The sequence below is a fragment of the Lathyrus oleraceus genome, chromosome 2, assembly GCF_024323335.1.
Source record: "Lathyrus oleraceus cultivar Zhongwan6 chromosome 2, CAAS_Psat_ZW6_1.0, whole genome shotgun sequence".
NCBI lineage: Eukaryota > Viridiplantae > Streptophyta > Magnoliopsida > Fabales > Fabaceae > Lathyrus > Lathyrus oleraceus.
This window is the reverse complement of record NC_066580.1, coordinates 377,215,547-377,238,634: the sequence shown is the minus strand read 5'-3', so window position 1 is coordinate 377,238,634 and position 23,088 is coordinate 377,215,547. Positions and strand designations below refer to the sequence as shown.

Genomic DNA, 23,088 nt, shown 5'->3' with positions numbered 1-23,088 from the left:
ATGCTCATTTGCATCATCTATGGGTTGCTAGTCTAATAAAATCGCTCGTCGTCGGGTGCTATGGGGTGAGCGGAACTGCTCTACCAACTGTTTCTGATGAGAACCTGTTGGAACTACTCTCCAAACCGTACTTTCGAACTATCTAAATATTCAGACTTTTCAATAAAAAAATATAAATAAATAAAAAGAAATTCTTAAATTCCCGATACAAACTCATAAATATATATCGGCATTTCTAAAATTTTCAATCCAAACACAAAGGGTTTTATGATAAATTCTGAAATTTCTGATAAAAACATAAATTTTGAGAAAAATCTCCCTTTTTACTAAATTTTCTATACAAACTTGCAATGTAGTATCGTTTTGAAACTCTTGAAAAGTGTGAAAATTTTGAATATATTTTAAAAGGTGCAAAAGATGTTTTAAAATGTGTGAAAATTTTGAGTGTATTTAGAAAGGTGAAAAAAATATTTTAAAATATGTGAAGATAATATAGTCAACTCGCTCAAAGTGTGAGAACGTGAGACTTAATTTGGAGGGTGGCAATTTATCCTGTTGCTAACTGGCAAAAAAAAGTGAATGATCGTGAAGAACGATTCTCTCAATTTCCCATGATTCTGAAAGCAACATTTCTACCTCAGGAGACAGCTTTAAGGCAAGATTTGTATACTTATGATGAGACCTTTATCTGTCATCAAATGAACTTGCGATCAAAAATATACCTGAGTTGTTACAACTTACAAAATTGGATAAAGCATCTACTTTATAACATACGCGTGAATATATAACATACGCGTGAATATATACCACACCAAATAATAATAAGAAAAATTCAAAGAAAAGTGCTAAATGCACAATTAATTAAACGTGTTGGATCAATTAATTAATGCTATAATATCAAATTTAATAATATATCATTTTTTATAATTTTTTATATCAAATATACGGTATATAATAACATCAATTGTTGGAATAAATCTACAGTTATATAAGCCATGGTTATATATTTTAAATTAATTTGAAATTATTTAATATATCAATAAAATACATTAAAATGAGTATATACCACGGAAAATAATAGAAAAATAAAATTTTAAATAAAATACTAAAAAGATAAATAAACAAGTCAAACTAAAGATTCTTTTCAACTCCACTACTTTGTCTGACAAAATATTCTTTTCGAAATAAATATTAAACGAACATCATTATTAAATTTTTTTATACGAGTCACCCGGACAACGTCTAATATGCACTTGTTCTTAATGATTTTTTTTATAAACTAATAATTATGTCATTTTCATATTTTATATTTTAGTGAAAATAATAATAAAAATTTAAATATTTGTTGGAAATCCACCAAAATCTATGGAGAATTTCAATCAATCTTGATGAACAAGATTGTTATCACACACACAATAAAAATGAAAAGAGAAGAACAATGGAAAAAGAAAGAAAGTAAAGAACGACGAAGGAGAAGATGAATTAAAATTCTGGAGTTTCTCTCTGCCCATAAACTGTGAAAAACTTATTCAGTTTGCAATTGCAAAATACTGTGAATTACAATGTTATGAATACTACATTCACTTCATTACAAGAATAAGGGTTATTCCATCTATTTATAGATTTATGTTAACTTGAACCTCAAGTCAAAACCCAAAACTATAAAAGTCCAAAATAACTAACACTACTAAAATAGGCCTAAGTCGAAATCCTGTGTGAAGCAACATGTTTCGACATTTCGACACACTAACACAACTCAACACCCTAGGTGATTCGATACTTCCTTGTTCTATCGAGCAACCTGCTTCAACACAAGGAATTACAATTCAACACACCACCTAACTCATTGTGTCTAAGCTATCTACATTCATCATAGCTCTTAGTCTTCTGAACACTTCGACTTGCACTCAGTTCTGCAGTGTTCCACGTTCATCTTCTCATCTGCTACCTGCTCTCGAAGATAATTGAACCTCATTTCGATGTGCTTGCTTCAACCATGTGCTATCGTATCTGACATGATGTCGATATTCATGGTAATTGCTCCATGACTCTTCGCTGTTATCTCTTCGATCAGATTCACCATCCATGTTGCTTGACATGCGCAAAGAGAAGTAACTATGTATTCTGCTTCACACGATGATAATGCCACTACTAGCTCTTTTCTCGAACTCCAAGCAACTGGTGCAACACCTAGCATAAACACATATCCAACTATGGATTTTCGACCCTCAACATCACTACACCAACTTGAGTCGGTGTATCCCACTAATTTGCATTCTTTTCCTTCATCAGCTGCAGAAAACAAAATGTCATAATCGAGAGTTCCTTTTAGATACCTTAGTATCCTCTTCACCGCTGCTAAATGTGATACCTTTGGCTTCTGCATGAATCTACTCACCATACCTACACTGTATGCTAAGTCAGGCCTTGTGCAAAAAAGGTATCAAAGTGACCCAATAAGTCTTATATATTGGGTTGGGTCAACATCATCTTCATCTGAATCTTTCGACAGTTGTAATCTAGACTCAGCTGGAGTCGAAGTTGGGTTACAATCTTGCATCTCAAATCTATTGAGTATTTCACCTGCATACCTTCTTTGATGCATCATCAAATCTCTACCACTCTTGTATAATTCGATGCCAAGGAAATATGAAAAATGTCACCCAAGTCTGACATTTTGAATTCCTTGTTGAGATCACCTTTGAAGTCTTCGATCTCCTTCTTGCAGCTACCTGTTATCAACAAGTCATCAACATAAAGACATAGTATAAGAAATTCACTCTTACTTCTTCTTACATATACTCCATGTTCAGATTTGCACTTCGGAAATTCCTTCTCCCTTAGAAAGCCATTTATCTTCTTGTTCCAAGCTCTTGGAGCTTGTTTAAGTCCATACAGGGCTTTATGCAGCCTGTACACCTTTCTTTCTTTACCTTGTTTCACAAACCCAACTGGTTGTGCAACATAAACTTCTTCTTCTAAGGGGCCATTTAGGAATGCATATTTCACATCCATCTGGAACATCTGCTAGTTGTTCATGTTTACTAGACCAACAACCAACCTGATTGTTTTGATCATAGCAACAGGTGCAAAAACTTCATCGAAGTCAATTCCTTCTTTCTGAAGAAATCCTTTCGCCACAAGTCTCACCTTGTGTCGAGTCACTTCTCCTTTGGGATTCAACTTCACCTTGTATACCCACTTCACATTGATTTCCTTCTTGTCTTGGGGTAATTTGACAAGTGACCAAGTGTTGTTGACTTTGATTGACTTCAACTCTTTGTTCATTGCTTTCATCCACTTCGAATCTTTCAATGCCTCAGCTGCATTGACTGGTTCGACATCTGCGTAGAAAGCATAATGTACCATCTCACCTTCTTCATTGACCATATCATCTGATGTAATCAGACATTCTTGCAACCTTGCAGGAATGTTCCTTGTTCTTTGAGGTCTGCTTGTGCTTGCTTCACCTCTGACTTCTTCGTGTTGAACTTCTCTTTCGACTTCACTAGTTGGTTCATCATAAAAGATTCTCACAAAATCCTTCTTAGCATTCTTAGTCCAATCCCATTCTCTAAGCTTATCTATGATCATGTCCCTGCTGATCGCCACTTGCTTATTCACTAGGTCAAACAACTTGCATCTTCCAGTCGAATGATATCCTATCAGGATCATCTGGCTCGACTTGTCATCAAGTTGTCTTCTCAACTGATCTGACACATGTCTATGTGTTATAGATCCAAACACCTTCAGATGACACTAGCTAGGCTTGACACCAGACCAACATTCTTATGGCGTGATTCCTTCTAGCTTCTTCATCGGACATCTGTTCAGGATATATGTCGTAGTCGACACAACTTCTCATGTAATTCTTTGGGTAGAGGCTTGCCTTTCAACATACTTCTAACCATATTCGTGATGGTTCTCTTCTTCCTTTCCGCGATTCCATTCTGCTGTGGAGTGTAGGGTGGCACCATCTCATGCACAATCCCTTCTTTCACACATAATGCATTGAAAGCTTTCAACATATATTCTCCACCACCATCAGTCCTCAAAATATTGATCTTTCGACCGCTCTGTCTTTCGACCATAGATTTAAACTTGGGAAATACCTGGATCACTTCACTTTTCTTCTTGATTAGGTAAGACCATAGTTTTCTACTGAAATCATCTATGAATGTGACAAAGTATTTGTTACCTCAAATCGAACCCACCTGGAGAGGACCACATACATCAGAGTATATGACTTCAAGAATTGCCTTCGACATGATTCATGCATCCTTACTGAAGTTGTTCTTATGCTACTTCGCCTGCACGCATTTTCCACACACTTCGTTTGGAATGTTGATTTTTGGTAATCCTAAAACCATATTTCTTTTCTTCAAATCTCTGATGTCTTTGAAGTTGAGATGACCAAGTTTATAATGCCATATCCATTCATCTCTGCCGGCTGCTGTTGCAAGGCAATTATGCTTCATCACATTAAGCTCAATCTTGAAGGTCCTATTATGAGACATTGGAGCCTTCAAGATCAACTTTCCATTTGAGTCGAGAACTCTCATCATCTTGTCTTCAATCGACACTCTGTAGTTCTTTTCGACTAATTTCCCTATGCTGAACAAGTTTCTCATCATGCCTGGTATGTACAACACATTTGAAATTACTGACCTCTTGCCATCTTTCCTCATAATCAGAATATCACTAACACCTTCAGTTGCTAGAATGTTGTCATTTGCAAATTTCACCATGTTCTTCATTGAGGGCTTTATGTTGACAAACCAATATTTTCTTCCAGACATGTGTGATGAGCATCCTGAGTCCAAGTACCACGGGTCCTTGAATCTCTCTTCATCTCTTGTTGTAACCATCAGCAACGTCTCTTCTTCTTCATGTTTGGCCAGCTTTGTATAAGTTTCTTGATTCTTCTACTTTTCTGGACAATCAATAGATTAGTGACCATACTTCTGAAAATTGTAACACTGAATGTGACTCTTGTCTGGGTTTTGACCACCACTTCTTCCTCTACCTGTAACACCACCTCTTTGGTTGCCTTGGTTCCAGGGATTTCTCTGATTCGACCAGTTTCCTTTTTGCTGATTTCGACCAGTCGAATCATTGTAGCCTCATCTACCTTTGTTGCCATTCCAACTTCCTTTGCCTTTCCTTTCTTTTGCTGATTGAGCCTGCAAAGCCATATCACTCATCGACTTTCCTGCAACTCTTTCAGTCATTCTTTGTTCATGAGATTCAAGCGCCCCTTGAAGCTCTTCCTTTGTCAGTTTTGACAAATCCTTGGACTCTTTTATGGATACTACCACGTGGTCGAACTTTGGAGCCAACGACCTCAAGATCTTTCCAATAATAGATCTTGATGTCAACACTTCTCCATATACCTTGATTTGATTCACCAGTTTCATAACCTTAATGAAGAAATCAGTTGTGATTTCATTGTCTTCCATCTGAAGAAATCCATACGTCCTTTTGTGAGTTTGTAACCTCACCTCATTCACCTTTTTTGCGCCTCCAAACGATTTCTCTAGAATTTCCCATGCTTCTTTCGCTGACTCTGCATCACTAACCTTTTCAAATTTATATGCATCAATACATTGATGGATTATAAAGAGAGCTTTATAATCTTTATTCTTCAATCCTTTATGTGCAACCTTTTCTTGATCTGTCGCGTCTTCTACAAGCCTTGTTACTCCTTCCTTCACAAGATCCCAAAGATCTTGATAACAGAACACAACCTTTATCTGCTTGCACTGATTCTCATAATCGTTGTTCTTGAGAATCAGAAGATTTGCTGGAAAATGTTTATTTGGATGATTTGTTGCCATGATGATTTTCTTCCCACGAATCGTTTCAACCGGAGCTCTTGATACCGGATGTTGGAAATCCACCAAAATCTGTGGAGAATTTCAATAAATCTTGATGAATAATATTGTCATCACCCACACAATAATAATGAAAAGAGAAGAACAATGGAGAAATGTAAGACCCCAATTTTGACCCTAAGATCCCTTATGTCATCTCTTAGCATTGCATTGGCATGGGATTACATCTTGTATCCTCATCACCTTTCATTCATTGGGTTTGCATTGGGAGAGATCACCAAGCATATTTGATTGTATCATACTTTATTTTTCTTTGTCTACTAACCAAAATACAAAAATATGTCTAGTATAACTTTGTTTCTTTTGTAGGTAGTGTGTGCATTCACCTATGCTTCATCAAGCTCACAACTAGGGTTTGAGACTCTCAGTGAAAAGGATCAAGTTAGAAAAGGTACACTTGAGTTCAAAGTATCATATATGGATCCCCATGTTCTTTATTTATTATTTTGATCAAGAATCCATCAAGAGTTTGAAGCTTGTTTGTCAAGGAAGCCCTAATTCACCTGGGTATCTTGTGTGCCTTACTCAACAAGTTTCTTCAATATTTGGTCAAAGATATTATCGGATACTTCACCGAAATTCACCTTAAGCATATATGATCCTCCATGATCCCGAAAGAGCAAAATAACTTCAAGTTTGCAAGTTGGTTCGAGGATGTTGACCAGAAAAGTCAACTGATCAAGTCTAGGGTTCCATAGACCCTATCTCCTACAATGTTTGTCATATGAAAATGATTCTAAGAGATAATTTACTCTTTATGACATTATAAACAACTTTTATGTTGGCATCAAGAGCTAAGTTTGCTTGGAAAGTCATTGTAAGACCCCAATTTTGATCCTAAGATCCCTCATGCTAGCTCATCATATGCATTGGCATTGGGATCACACCTTGGCATCCTCCTTACCCCTCATTCATTGGGTTTGCAGTGAGAGAGATCACCAAGCACATTTGATTGTATCATACTTTATTTTTCTTTGTTTACTAACCAAAATACCAAAATATGTCAATGTATAGTTTGTTGCTTTTGTAGGTAGTATGCTCACCTATGCTCTATCAAGCTCATATCTAGGGTTTAAGACCCTCAATTCAAGGAGCACAATCAAGAAATGGTTCACATTGGCTCTAAACATCATATATCGATCCCCATGATCTTCACATGTCATTTTGATCAAGAAATCACCAAGAGTTTGGAGTTTGTTTGCCTTGGAAACCCTAATTCATCTGGGTATCTTGTGTGACTTCTTCAACAAGTTTATTCAACAATTGATCAAATTTTTCAAGGGATACTTAATATTTCATCATATTACACATATATGATCCTCCATGAGTCCCAAAAATCAAGAGAATGTCAAGCTAGCAAGATGGTTCATGGTGGTTGACCAGAGAAAGTCAACTGGTCAAAACTGGGGTTCCCTAGACCCTATCTCCTACAATTTTTGTCATATGAATATTATTACAAGAGAAAAGTTACTCAAAATGACATTCCTAACAACTTTCATGTTTAGTTCAAGAGCTATGTTTGCTTGGAAAGTCATTTTTTATGGTGAAATATTATAGGTCATTTTGTCTGAACCCTAGTTTGGAGGTCAACTTCCCAAGACCATAACTTGCTAAATTTGTATGAGATGAAAGTAATTCAAATTTCATGATAAAATTAAATATGTATACTTCAACTTTTATGTTTGGAGTAAGCTCAAATTCAACTTGCAAATGCATGTGCCAAGAGGAAACATTATAGGTCATTTTGGGCCAATACCATTGAACAAGTGATTTTCCTCAACTTATAAAATGTATAACTCCTTCATGCAAAATCCAAATAAGGGCAAATTAGTGACCAAATTGAAGAGGTTTTAAATATATACAAGTTTTATGAAGGAACTTTTCTCATTTGAAGTCCATAGAAAAAGTTATTCAAGGTGGAAGAAGTGAACATTTGACTTGGGACTTCAAAAAAATTCAAATATGTTTGATTTCCCAAACTTCCACCGCAAAATTCATCATGATCCAAGTTTCAAATGAAAAAGTGTTCAAAACGAAAGTTGTTCCCCTTGATCTCACCTTTCCAAAAAGTCAAAGATAATCTCATTTAGCCAAAGTATGAGGGACTTGCGCATGGATGTAAGTTGAAGGACCATTTGGATATTTTCCACTTCCACTTTTCATACACAATGGCCTGGCCTTCCAACATGAATTCAACTTGATTTTCACCCAATTTTGGATCAGATTGCATCACTTGATGGGCCTATCACACGCCCATGAAAGCATGCAAAGAGAATTTTCAAATTTTATCAAAATTGGAAGTGTGTAAAAATCAATCTCATGGCCTATAAATAAGACCCTCATTGCTCAGAATTGAGGACCTCATGCCCAAGCTTTGAACCTGCAACCCCAAACCCTCACCATTGAAGGATAAGCTTGAAGATTTTCTTTGAAAATCGAGTTTCAATTCTCCATCTGTTTTGAGATTGAAACTCCAAGAGTCCATACCTTTCCTTGATCTATTTCACTTCCAACAAGCATGTGAAGCAAGGCCAAGCATAATTGAAAGCAAGACCGTGCCAATCTGAAGCTCCATTGAAGGTGAATTTTCAGAATTTTCATCTCTTCGATTCTCCCTCAATTCCTCACCATTCTTGTTGATTTTTGGTTGTCTGAAGTCCTATCAATGTAGGCAAGAAGATTGAGTTGCTTTGAGGTCAAATCGAAGCAACTCAATTCATGATCCTCAAAATTCAAATCCCTGTATCTTTTTATATACTTGGAATTGAAGAAAATTGAGGCCAGATTCGTGCTCATAAGCATTTTTCCTTCAAATTAGTGTATTCACTTTTCATTTTCCATAAGGTTTTGGTTGGACCAGTCCGGTGGTTCTCACCGGAGAAGATGACCAGAGCTAGGGCTCCGGTGGTGCGCTGGATCAATCCAGGCCATCTGATCCATTTGAAATGTTTTAATCTCACGCGTCCAAACTGATTACCATGCCTGCAGCGCGTTTGACTAGTGACCATGTGGAATGCACGCTCTTGCCATCTGATCTGCCACCTCAATTAATGAGGGAGATCAGATGGCCCTTGTTTTTTTTTCTTCTGATTTTACATTTAATCCTTTTATTTTGATTAGTTCATATTAATTTCATTTTTAATCCAAAAAAATGGGACTTTCACCAAAAAAATTCAAATATTTTCCTATTTCATTTTTTGAATTAAAATTATTTTGATTTTTTTCATGATTTAATTGTTTTTTTGCATATTTTTAATTGTTTAAAAATACTTCTGACTTTTCAAAAATTATGAAATTTTTTGTCTAAGGTCCTTTGACCTTGTTTGACCTAGGATAAATCTCTTGGCCATTTATTTGATGTTTTGAAGAAGTTTTAGGTTTTTGATCAAACATAATTCAATTTAAATGCATTTTAATTTGATATTTAATTGATTAATTGTGATTTTTAATTGATTAATTGTGTAGAAATTATGTTGAGCCATTTTTGTTGACTTGTGAAGTTTGACTATGTGTTTGGGCCTTGGTCAAGGTTGATTTGACTTTTGTTGGATTGAAATCATTGGATTTAGGGGATTGATGAAATGTACATTTCATCTCCCAAAATGAATGAATAATTTTAATTTGATAAAAGTCCTCCCATGACCAATTTATGTTGATCTCACCTCCCCTCCCTATTCATCTTTATTCCCATTCTTTCCCATCCCTTTCATTTACCAATAAAGTCTCAATATCCTAAGGCTAATTGGTTCATCAATAACTTTGTGTTAGATGAACCAATACAAGTATGGATGAGATTAGGTCCACACTTTGATCATTTTCTTTTTGAGTGTGGTATATTTTAGGAGTATGGTTCATTATACCATGTCTCTAACATGCATTAACACCAAAAAATTTATTGCCCGACCTCAGATAGTTGTGACTTCTACATAAGTTCAATTACGATTGCTTAACATAGCGCTAAATTTTGACCCAAAGGCATATCATTCTAGTAAGTGAGATTGTAAGTCTCCCCCTTTCATGGTATTATGTGGAAACTTGACTTTTTTTCCTTCCTTTGGAAGATGTCTTGGTTCAAGGATTCATGCTTGTGAATAGAGGGTTGAGTGTTCTCCAAAGAATGACTTAATCAATTGAAAAGCAAAACTCCACTAACTTCTAATCAACTAACATTTGACTAAATCATATTATTATTGCTTTAAATTTCAAGTCATTTACTTTATGCAATTTAAATTCAAGTCATTTACCATTTCATTTTCCATTTACATATCATTTAACTTGTTTATGTTTATGCCATTTTCACTTTGCTCACTTGAGCCATATATTGTGATTGTATATATTTGTTTGTGTATCTTGTTTGTGTTTGTGGTCTTAGGACCTTAAAATACTTAATAAACCACAAAAACCCTAAAAAATGTTTGTGTGGACTGTTGGATTTGATCTGAGATTTGGACTTAGAATTAGGCAACATTCCCTATGCAAATGGCCTTGGCCAATGCCAACATTTCTGAAACCAAGTTATTGTAATTTGAGCTTCCATATGATGCAAGTATTGGGATTCACATGAATTCATCTGCTACATGGTCTTGATGTAAATGTTATTTTGAACCTCTGTCTAATGCCTTATTCTGAGCCAATCAAGGAGTATGTCATCTGATACATGGAAGATTATGAAGAAGACTGTAAAGTTGCTTGCTTTGATGTGGCTATCTTTATTTGATGCCTTGCTCTTCATATTGCTACTTGCTTATTGATATTGCTTGATTTAAAGTCTAAATGAAAAATTGGATTTCTATATGACATTCTTGTCTATTGGATTGCATCCCGTTGGTCAGATCTTTTCAACTCTTAACTTTTAAATTTTATGCTTAGGATTAGTCTCTTCATCTCCTCCCATTTCTTAAATTTCAAATCTCCCTCCTTTAAAAAAAACCTTCTTTGCTTGTAATTTCTAAACTTATACTTTATTGCAGATTAGAAACTTTGGCCTTAAGCCATTGCCTTTTTAAAACTCTTTTTTTAAATCAAACTTGTAAATGAATCTAACCATATGGACTTAAAATTTCCAAAGAAAAAAAGAACTAACACTCATTCAAACTCTCTTAGGCCCTTAGTGCCTCTTTACTTTCTCTGATTTAGGGTCTGAGAAGCCAAGGACCGTAGAACATTTAACCCAACTTGGCCTATTTAGGACGTAGTGCGGAGACTGTTCAAGTGTAGACTTGATAATAGTTGTTACGTGATACTACACTCAGACGAGTTTCTCTTGAGAATATTACGGGATGATGAGTCAGTCATCCTACCCTGTAATATCCGATAGATGGAATTAAGACTCTAGGAACTTTTTAGAACATGATCTACATGTTTTTATCCTTAGTACACTCCTTTGGGATGGTTCTTAACCTGACTTCATGCTCGTGACTCACAACAAACCCTTGACTCTTGGTTGATCCAATCAAGTCTTGTCAATATCAATGGAACTTGGTGTTGATAAGGTGAAAACCATAATCCACCAAATGGATGATTGATCTTGGCAAAGACTTGATTCATCCCTTGACCTTTGTTTGCCTTGTGTGTGATCCCTTATCTGTGATTGTTTCATTCATGCATTCATACACATCATGACATTCATCACACAAAAAATAACTTCAAGGAACTGAGGTTTTATTTGCAAATATTTTCAGACCACGGATTATGGACGAAGAAACACTAATAAGTACAGTTTCAGATATCCTGATTTGAAAGAGCTAAGGAAGTTGTCATCCTTTGTATTAGATCCCTTGGACTTCAAGCAATGTCATGGAAAGCTTTTATCTGTGTTATTTGTTGATGTAGTTGAAGGACTCTTGAGTGTGTTGGTTCAGTTTTACGACCCTCTCTACCGTTGCTTCACTTTTCCCGATTATAAGCTTATGCCTACGTTAGAAGAGTATGCCCACCTCTTGGGAATACCTGTTTCTAACAAGGCGCCTTTCAGTGGATTAAAGGAGATTCCCAGATCTCATATCAAATCTGAAGCTCTTCATCTGAAGAAGTCTGAGATTGAGGCTCATTGGGTGAAGAAAGGAGGAATGTTTGGGTTGACTTCTGAGTTCCTTATTGGGAAAGCTACTGCCTTTGCTCAAGCCGGTAGTGTGGATGCTTTTGAAGCCATCTTTGTGTTGCTCATCTATGGTTTAGCTTTGTTCCCTAACATTGACGGTTTTGTTGATGTTAACGCCATTAGGATCTTCTTGATTGGGAATCTTGTACCTACCCTGTTGGGTGATGTATACTTCTCTTTGCATTTGAGGAATTCTAAAGATGGTGGGACTATTGTGTGTTGTGTCCCTCTTCTGTACAAGTGGTTTATTTCACACTTACCCCAGACGCTTGCTTTTATGGAGAACAAAGAATGTCTACGGTGGTCTTAGAGACTTATGTCCCTCACTAATGATGATATAGTTTGGTATGACTCCGCATTGAGTAGTTTTGATATTATTGATAGTTGTGGTGAATTCTATAATGTGTCTCTCATTGGTACACAAGAAGGAATCAACTACAACCCTGCTTTGGCTCGTCATCAACTTGGGTTCCCCTTGAGAGACAAACCTAATAACACTCAGTTAGAAGGTATTTTTTATCAAGAGGGTTTGCACCCACATTTGCTTCTATGCTGACATCTAGCTCGGTCATGTATGTGCCACCTCCAGTTGTTCATACTTTGCCTCAAGTTGAGGACACCGTCTACCACCTGAGGGCCCTGATGTTTATGAGAAGATGGATGAAATGAAGGATCAGTTCCTTGAGCTACGAAAGGAATTGAAAACATTGAGGGGAAAATATTTGTTTGGTAAGAGTGCTACTGAACTCTGCTTGGTACCAAACGTTAAGATCCTGATGAAGTTCAAATTTCCTGACTTTGAAAAATATAAGGGAAATACCTGTCCTCTTAGTCACCTTGTCATGTATGCCAGAAAAATGTCAACTCAAACTGATAATGATCAGTTATTAATTCACTACTTCCAAGACAGTCTGACTGGTGCCGCTTTGAGATGGTACATGGGGCTAGACAGTGCAAGTATTCGCACGTTCAATAATTTGGGTGAAGCTTTTGTGAAGCAGTATAAGTACAATGTGGACATGGCACCTGATAGATACCAGCTTAGGTCTATGCCTCAGAAGGACAAAGAGACATTCAAAGAGTATGCCAAGAGGTGGAGAGAGCTTGCCGCTCAGATTAATCCTCCGTTGGAAGAGAAGGAGATGACCAAGATTTTCCTTAAGACCATGAGTTCGTTTTATTACGAACGCATGATTGCCAGTGCCCCTAGTGACTTTACCGAAATGGTAAACATGGGATGAGATTAGAGGAAGGAGTCCGAGAGGGCCGTTTGTTTAAAGAAGAGGTGTCATCTAGTAAGAAGTATGGAAGTGGTTTTTCTAGAAAGAAGGAAGGGGAAACCAATGCAACATCAGTAGGGAGGCAGATGAGGCCTCATGTCAAAAGAAATCCGTAACCGCGTCAGCATCAACATCAAGTTTCATTAGTTATTCCAGTATTTTCAAACAATCAATCAGTGCCAGTTCAACAACAACGTCAACAACATCCGCAACAAAGAACCAACAGCTACAACAACAACAACAACAACAATAATCAACAACAACAAAATTTTGAGAGGAAGAAAGTCTCTTTTGACCCTATTCCTATGTCATACGCTGAACTCTGCCCGTCTCTGGTTCTCAAGAACCTACTCCAGCCAAGAAATCCACCTCAAGTTCCAGAACCACTTCCATGGTGGTATAAGCCTGAACTCCGTTGTTCGTTTCATCAGGGAGCTCCCGGCCATGATATTGTGAACTGTTACCCATTTAAGTATGAGGTACAAAAGCTGGTGAAAGGTGGGATGGTGTCCTTTGAGGATCGTACGCTGAATGTGAAAGCCAATTTGTTGCCTGCTCATGGTAATTCCTATGTCAATATGGTAGATGGTTGTCTAGGAAATTTCCAAGTCTTCGATGTACGAAGTATTCGTCGGTCCTTGGTGGAGATGCATAGGACCCCGTGTACCATTAGTGATTGTGAGCATGACCATGATGGTTGTGCAATTTGTAGCGTGAATCCGTGTGGGTGTTTTATCGTCAAGAGAGATATCCAAAAGTTGATAGATGAGAATGTAATCCAGATTCAACAGTCGAGGGATATAGATGATGTCAATGTAATTGTTCTAGTGTTTAAAACCCCGGAGCGGGTAGTGATTCAATTTGACAGCAGCAACAGTAACAACGTCAATAGATTAGTATCACCGTTAATGATACGGTTAGTGGCCCCCGTCCCGTATGCATCCGATAGAGCTTTTTCGTACCAGTATATTGCTACCATAGTGGAGAATGGTCAAGAGGTTTCGTTGCCTACGACTAATTTTGTTGTGAATATTGCAGATATTGCAAAGGTGACCCGTAGCGGTCGTGTTTTCGGTCCCGTTTTCCCAAAATAAGTGATAGAAGATGTTTCAGTTGGTAAGAAGGTTGATGTGCCTGCAGTAAATCCAGTTAGTGCTCCAATATATCAGTCTGGTGAATCCAGCAAATTGAAGACTAACGATGATGATGAGGTACTGAGATTGATCATGAAAAGTGAATTTAATATGGTGGAACAACTTCTCCAAACTCCGTCGAAGATTTCAGTGTTGTCTCTGCTGATTTTGAAGCGCACAGAGAAGAATTGCAAAGAGTGTTGGGGCAAGCCTACGTCAAGCATGATGTGACTGTGGACCAATTTGACCATATCGTGGCTAACATTACTTCCTGCAACAACTTGAGTTTTTATGATGAAGAGCTTCCTAAGGAAGGCAGAAATCACAATCTGGCACTGTATATATCGATGAACTGCAAGGAGGATGCGCTGTCAAATGTGTTGGTTGATACCGATTCTTCTTTGAATGTACTCCCCAAATCAACTATGTCTAGATTGTCATATCAAGGCGCCCCTATGAGGTACAATGGCGTGATTGTTAAAGCTTTTGATGGTTCTCGCAAGACCGTCATTGGAGAAGTGGACCTTCCAGTGAAGATAGGTTCGAGTGACTTTCAAATTACTTTTCAAGTAATGGATATCCACCCGACCTATAGCTGCTTGTTGGGAAGGCCATGGATCCATGAAGCTGGAGCTGTAACATCCACTCTGCACCAGAAACTGAAATTTGTGAAGAATGGCAAGCTTGTCATTATGGGTGGAGAGAAAGCCCTGTTGGTGAGCCATTTTTCGTCCTTTTCATATGTGGAAGCTTATGAGGAGGTCGGAACTCCATTCCAAGCCTTATCTATTATTAAGGTAAAGAAAACTGGGGCACCCATGTCTTCTTTCAAGGATGCTCAGAGAGCTATTAAAGATGGCAGCACAGATCAATGGGGCCGTATGGTAGAAGTCTGCGAGAACAAGAATAGGTCCGGATTAGGATTCCAGTATTAGCTCAAATTTTTGACGCCCACTTCAAATTACCAAAATTGGAAAACATGCACAATTGGTTTCGACTAAGAAGTGATTCGACCAGCCGAGGGTAGACCGACTTGGCTGATTGGATAAAGATCAAGCTTATATCTGAAATTTCGAAGCAGTTCCTCAGAGAGCGGTTAGAAAATGGTTTCGATCAGATATTTAAAATTTAAATAAAGGAGGGAAGATTACCTTCGTTAGAAACCACGAGGATACACGTCGAAGCAGAGTGAGCGAACATACGCATGCAGGGCGCCACGTGTATCGACGTGATTGAAGAACCATCAAAGCAGATATTTTGATCCAATATAAATATAGGGTCTTAGTGTTAGAAAAGTGTGTGTCAAGTTGTGTACAAAAATCTGCAAATTTACTAAGTATTCGTGTGAAGAAGAATTGTAAAACGCAGAATGTACGTTGTCTACACCATTGTTTAATCATTTCAAAGTATTATAAATTTGTCTTTACTTTCTCTTCAGAAACGTCCTTCCTTGTTCTTCACTCTCAAAGACTTTATTTTATACTTATTTATTTACAAGTTTAAAGATCCTTAGTTCCTTTCCTTACCTTGAACTTTTACCTTACAGTCTTAAAGATTCCAGCGCTTACAAACCTTTTTGATTACTTTCAACCCTTTACAATTCCCGTCGTTTACTTTATTTTTCTTTAATAGTTCTAAATACTAATTTAAGATTTTTTTATTTTGTTCAAGTCACTCTTTTGTCCTTAGTTTTATTTAACACTTTGATTTGACGTTTAGTTCGATCATTTATTAATGTTACGTTTACGAGAAATTTAGAACATGTCCTAGGATCAATCTGATCGATCCTGTGAGTGACCAAATTTAGAAATTTGGAAGATCAGTGGTTGTTTACCATTTTTCAAGGTAAACAAATTGGCACACCTAATGGGACTAGTGCTAACATTCTATTTGATTGCTAAGTTTTGTTTGAGAAAAGAATCGTTCTATGCTTTTAAGAAGTGGTAAAATAGCCATAAACGGCGAATGACGAACAGGGAGAGAATCACAGACGGGGATGGCGAATATGAATCCGCCAGAAACTCAGAATTCTCAAAACCCATCAACTAGCAGCATAGTGCCTCCTTCTTCTTCGATAGGGGCAAACACGGGCACGACGCATGCGTCCGAAATAGTTTCGTCTATGGTGAGTTCGATGCCTACGCATTCGATCTCCTATTCTGAACCAATTCTGACTTATGTTGGACCTAGGGGACGTCCCCACACTCCTTCACCGATTAGGGACATTCCAAATAGGCCGTTGGTACCCCCTGGTTTTTCAATACCAATTAGCGGTCGAGAATAGCCGTATGGAATGCCAACTTCAATGATGGACAATTTACAGAATGTGGGTTCTACTTTTTCGGAACCAGCGACTAACATAAATTCACTAGTACAAGGGCCCGGGATAAACGTGGGTCGAACCAATCAGGTGTTAGGTCTAAGACACCCAGTATAACTACCCACTCTTACCAATAATTCTACGACGGCATAGAGGAAACAGATGGACGAAAGTAATCATGAAATGGTCCAGATGTTAACTCAAACTTTGGCCACTGTGCTAAATCCTTTGATTCAGAATAAAACTCAGTCGAATCAACAGATGACAACACAAGTGGCTTGAATGTATGAGTTTCTTGGTATACCTCAACATCAGCGTCCCCTGCCCAGGGATTGGGTAAGAGAGAATCAAGAGCCCATGCTTGAGGAGGACCTCACCATTAACCTGATCCCACAAAATCAAGGGGGAATAGTGTTACATCCTAGTATCGAACCACATGTACCCAGGGAACCAAGGGTGTTAATGGTAAATAGGAATCAAAATGTCGATGATATCATACGGCAAGTTCGACATGATGATGTGGCAGCGGATAATAACCTAGCAGCTATAGTCAAGAGAATTATGGTTCGAAATAGGGTAAATTTTGGTCTTAGAAGACCATATTATACATCGCCTTTGGCAGAATATGTCTTACAGACAAATGCGCCCCTAAGGACCAAAATCCCCAAATTCACCAAGTTTTTCGGGGATACTACTGAGTCTACTGTCGAACACGTGGCGAGATATCTAATTGAAGCTGGAGATATGTCAAATAACGAGAATCTTCGGATGAAATATTTCCCAAGTTCTCTTACCAAGAATGCTTTTACATGGTTCACAACTTTTCCCCAGAATTCGATCCATTCATGGAACCATCTAGAATGGATGTTCCATGAACAGTTCTACATGGGACAAACGAAGATAAGTTTGAAAGAGTTGGCTAGTGTCAGACGAAAATTCATCGAGCCAATTGACGACTACCTGAATAGATTTCGACTACTCTAAGCCAGGTGTTTTAAGCAAGTGCCAGAACATGAGTTGGTCGAAATGGCCGCTGGGGGCCTTGACTATTCGATTAGAAAGAAATATGGGTACTCAATACCTAAGGGATATGGTCCAGTTGGCTGACAGAGTTCGACAAGTAGAACGTTTAAAAGAAGAAAAGTCTATAACAAACAAAGCTAAAAAGGTAGCCTATGTCGATTTTAGGAAAGATCACGAAGATTTAGGACATGAAGTTCCAGACTTCGACGATACTGAGATTGATCTTGCTGAATTGACACAGGGGCCACCATATGCATGCAATGTTTTGGCCCTTCGAACGAGAGAAACCCTGTCGGACCTGAAAAGAATGACAAGTTTCCTAAGAAAACCTATACCTTCGACGTTACAAAATGTGACGAAAATTTTCGACCTACTGGTTAAAGATGGTCAAATGATAGTACCTCCAGGTGCTAAAGTACCCCCTTTAGAACAAAGAAAGAAACAAGGGTTTTGTAAATACCATAGTTTTTTGGGTCATAAAACGTCTCAATGTTTTCTTTTCAGGGATCTGGTGCAGAATGAAATCCAGGAGGGAAGACTCAAGTTCGGTGATAAGCCACGGAGCCAGATGAAAATCGACTCTGATCCTCTACAAATTGCTGAAGCTCATTATACTGAGCCAGATGAGGTGAATTTCATTGAAGTTGTTGATGATTTCTGTATGACCGAAGTTACTGAAGACTTCGTCCATGGGCCTGTCATGGTTAAAGTACATGAGTACTTCGAGCAGGCACCTCTTGACGGTTTGTCCCTAAGGGGTACAGAGGATATCGAGAAAGAAAGCGTTGAAGCCTCAGATGTCGAGGATGCTGGATATTCAAAGTTAGTGATGATCACTAAAGAGACCGCTGATAGTTTCATTCAGCTGGACAAGGCCATTGACGACCTTAAAAAACAATTCCAAAAGCTGGCTATTACTGAGGATATCCACATGGAAGTTAATATGGTGGAGGTATCTCAAGAATTCTCAATGGAAGTCGATGATGAAGGTAAATAAGAGGAATACAACAAGGTCGCCTTCCCTAAGGAAGAAGAAACATTGTCAGACTTCCTCTGAAGGTGCCAAAAGAAGAAACTGGAAGTGATGTTATGCCCCAGGTGCAGTGTTGTCTTCGACAAAAAGGCAGCTCATAATCTGGACGGGGTTAGGAGTGTGAATCACCAAAATGGCCATAAAGCCATCCACAATAATCAAGCGGGTAAGCCAGAAAGGTTTTTTGATCCCAGGAGATATCCTGATCCTAGATATCATGATCCTAGGTGCCCATGTTTTTGAAACCTTTAAGCCAACCATCGAAGGGTCAGATGGGAAGTGGGTCAAGCAGGCTGAGGGGATAAAACATGGCCATGGAAAGTGGCAGAAGTCCGACAAAAGGACCGCACATGTGTCCGAAAACTATAAAGGAAAGAATCCCATGACGAGGTCTCAATGGAGAAGAGAACAGAGAAGGTGAAAAGCCAAAAGAGAAGCTGGCGAAATGGACCAGGATGAATCAAGTACCAACGTGATGGTGAAGAAAAAGGATGACCCTAACTTCACCAAAAGAGATCCTAAGATTTCAAACAAGACGGTCGGAGAAAATCAGATGGCTGCCGAAGATGAGTTATTAACTGACAACTTCGACTCTGGTTCGAAGGATTCCTTAGACATTCTGGTCGGAATGGTATCCGTGATGCCCAGAGAATTTGATCGGATCACCGAAGTCGATGATAACGACAGTATCACCGAAAGGGAAATGGCCTCCCACAAACCGGTCTGTTACTATATAATGAACAATGGCTATGTCGAAGAGCAGAATGCTTTTTTCTCGAGACCCATTGACACCATGAAGAGCCATTTGAAACCCCTCTTCATCACCGGAAAATTCGAAAACATCCCAGTGAACAAAATACTGGTAGATTGTGGAGCGACTGTGAATCTGATGCCCCATCGCATGTTAGCGAAAATTGGCAAATATGACACTAATGCCAAACCTCATAATATGGTGTTGACCTACTATGAAGGCAAAGTAGGCTCCACCCTGGGGGCTATCCAAGTTGAATTGACTGTAGGAACAATCATTAGGTCCACAATGTTCATGATTATGGAAACAAAGGCAAACTACAACATGTTGCTGGGAAGAGAATGGATCCATGGAGCCGGAGCAGTCACGTCTTTGATGCACTCGAGGATTATAATTTGGCGTCTAAATGGAATTGTTGAAAATATAGAGGAGGATCAGGGGTATTTCAAAACTCCTATTAATCATGTCGACAAACACCAATTCGACAATCACTTAGCCATTATAGCCCCTAGTGATTCAGCTGAGTTTTCGTTCACCCCTGATGACAACGCCTACAGTTCCTTATCACTCCACCCCCACTATGGGTTTCGGTGGGACAAGGAGGTAGTGGCCGAAGACAACTTCAGATATATAGGAGTAGCCGGAATTAACCCCACAGGGTGGGGAAGTGAATTCAGTGATGATGACTGAGTTCGTAGCATTAAAGAGGATTTCAGCTTACATAGCCGAAAACAAGCAACAATTGGCCCTAGAGGCCGAAATAAAAAAAACATGGCTGTCGAAGCCAGTGAAATTTCCCCACCAGTAGATCCTGGAAAAGACTTTGACCCAAGACCACCCGACGAAGAGCGAGACCAGAGGCTTGACACGATCTACGATGACAAGCCTTTGGGTTTCGAGAAGGACCCGCTAGCGACCAATGTTAAGATGTTGGCTCAAGATCCCCTCGAAGAAGTAAACTTGGGAGAGGGGGTGATAAAAAGGCCAACTTACGTCAGTGCCAACATCCATCCTCAACTCAAGATCGAAGTGGTCCAGTTGCTAAGAGAGTTTAAAGACTGCTTCGCATGGGACTATGACGAAATGTCTGGTTTAAGCCGGGAGCTGGTCGAATTAAAACTGCCGATCAAACCTGGGAAAAAGTCGGTGAAGCAAAATCCAAGATGATTTGCCCTAGAAATATTGTCTAAAATCAAGGAGGAAGTTGAAAGACTTCTCCGTTGTAACTTCATTCGTACTGCCAGGTATGTCGAATGGTTAGCTAACATTGTGCCAGTTGTAAAAAAGAATGGTACATTAAGGGTTTGCATAGATTTTAGAGATTTGAATACTGCAACCCCAAAAGATGAATATTCAATGCCAGTGGCGGAAATATTGGTCGATTCTGCCGTAGGTTATGAATATCTAAGCATGCTCGACGTGTATTCTGGGTACAATAAAATATTCAATGCCGAAGAAGATGTCCCAAAAACGGCATTTCGTTGCCCTGGAGCCTTAGGTATCTATGAATGGGTAGTGATGCCTTTCGGTTTGAAAAATGCAGGGGAAACTTACCAAAGGGCGATGAATTCGATCTTCCATGATTTCATAGAAACTTTTATGCAAATCTATATAGACGATATTGTTGTTAAGTCTATTTCGGGGAAAAGTCAAATAGAACACCTTCAAATATCTTTTGAACGAATGAGAAAATATGGTTTAAAAATGAACCCTCTAAAATGTGCTTTTTTGTGTGCAGGCTGGGGATTTTCTAGGTTTTGTGGTCCATACAAAAGGGATCGAAATAAACCAGAATAAAACCAAAGCCATCATGGAAGTGAAAGCGCCATCAACAAAGAAAGGTTTGCAATCACTGTTGGGCAAGATCAATTTCCTAAGGAGATTTATTTCAAACCTTAGTGGGAAGACGCAAGCATTTCCGCATTTGCTTCGACTCGACAAGGAAGTGTTCGAATGGGGGAAAGCTCAGCAAGTGGCGTTCGATAAGATCAAAGCGTACTTGAGCCACCCACAAATTTTGACACCACCTTGTAGAAATAAAAGTATGAGATTGTACATATATGCATCTGATAAAACCTTAGGGAGCATGTTAGCACAAGAGGATGATAATGGTGTCGAAAGAGCAATTTATTGCCCCAATAGGGTTTTAAACGATGCATAAACTAGATATAACATGATCAAAAAGTTGTGTTTATGCTTATATTTCTCCTGTACAAAATTGAAGCATTATATCAAACCTGTTGACGTGTATGTTTCATCTCATTATGATATTATTAAACATATGTTATCTAAACCAATTTTGCATAGTCGAATTGGAAAATGGGCATTAGCATTAACTGAATTTTCATTAACATATATGCCATTAAAAGCTGTGAAAGGCCAAGTGGTAACAGACTTCATAGTTGATCACTCAATTGATGCCGACACTTTGAACTATGTTGAATTAGGGTCGTGGAAGCTATACTTCAACGGATCTAGCCATAAAAATGGCACAGATGTCAGAATCGTAATTATTTCTCCAAATAAAATTCCAACGACATTCCAAAATAAAGTAGAAGGCATTTGTTAAAATAACGAAGCTGAATATGAAGCCCTCAGAGCAGGACTTGAAATGTTGTTGGAATTGGGGGCAACTCGGGTCGAGATAATGGGAGACTTAGAGTTAGTCATAAAACAAATCAAGAAAGAATATATGTGTGTTAAGGAGAATATGATCATGTATTTTATAATCGCCATTCGATTGTAAAAGAAGTTCGAAATGGTTTATGTTTGACATATACCACGAATAGAGAACATGATAGCTAATGACCTGGCTCAAATTGCATCTGGGTACAAAATTTCGAAGGAAAAGTTACACAAAGTCATAGAAGCCAGAGGAAAGGTGGTGGCAACTAAATTAACTCCCTTGGATTTAGAAAAGACAAGATTATGATATGCAGATGAAGGAAATTTAAAAATATTGGCGATAGACAGTTTGGCGGATGAAGACTGGAGAAACCCAATAGTAGTATACCTACAGAATCCCACAACCTCTACTGATCGAAGAACCAGGTATCGAGCATTGAGTTACGTTCTTTTGGGTTCAGAGTTGTTTCAGAAATCTCTCGAAGGAATTTTGCTGAAATGCCTTAGTGAGTCAGAGGTATACTTTTCCCTTTCAACTGTACATAGTGGAACATGTGGGGCACACCAGTCAGTCATAAGATGAAATGGATTTTATTTCGGCAAGGAGTGTATTGGCCTATTATGTTGAAAGACTGCGTTGAATTCGCGAAAGGATGTCAAGAGTTCCAGGTGCATGCAGGCATACACCATGTCCCTGCAAGTGAATTACATTCTAACATCAAACCATGGACATTTATAGGTTGAGCTTTGGACTTGATTGAAGAAATTCGACCTCCCTCGTCGAAAAGTCAAAATACATATTGGTAGGAGTTGATTATTTCACAAAATGGATTGAAGCCATACCCTTGCCAAGTGTGAGCCAAGAGGATGTGATCAAATTCATTCAAAAGCATATTATTTATAGGTTTGAAATTCCAGAAACAATCACA

The 23,088-nt window shown here is 38.3% G+C and overlaps 1 protein-coding gene across 1 annotated transcript; it reads left to right on the top strand.

Moving 5' to 3' along the window:
* Window positions 1-17,189: 17,189 nt before the first annotated feature.
* LOC127123339 (uncharacterized) lies at window positions 17,190-17,711 on the top strand. The gene has a single exon (XM_051053567.1). The coding sequence runs from the start codon at window positions 17,190-17,192 to the stop codon at window positions 17,709-17,711; it is 522 nt and encodes a 173-aa protein (XP_050909524.1).
* The last annotated feature ends 5,377 nt before the right edge of the window (window positions 17,712-23,088 follow it).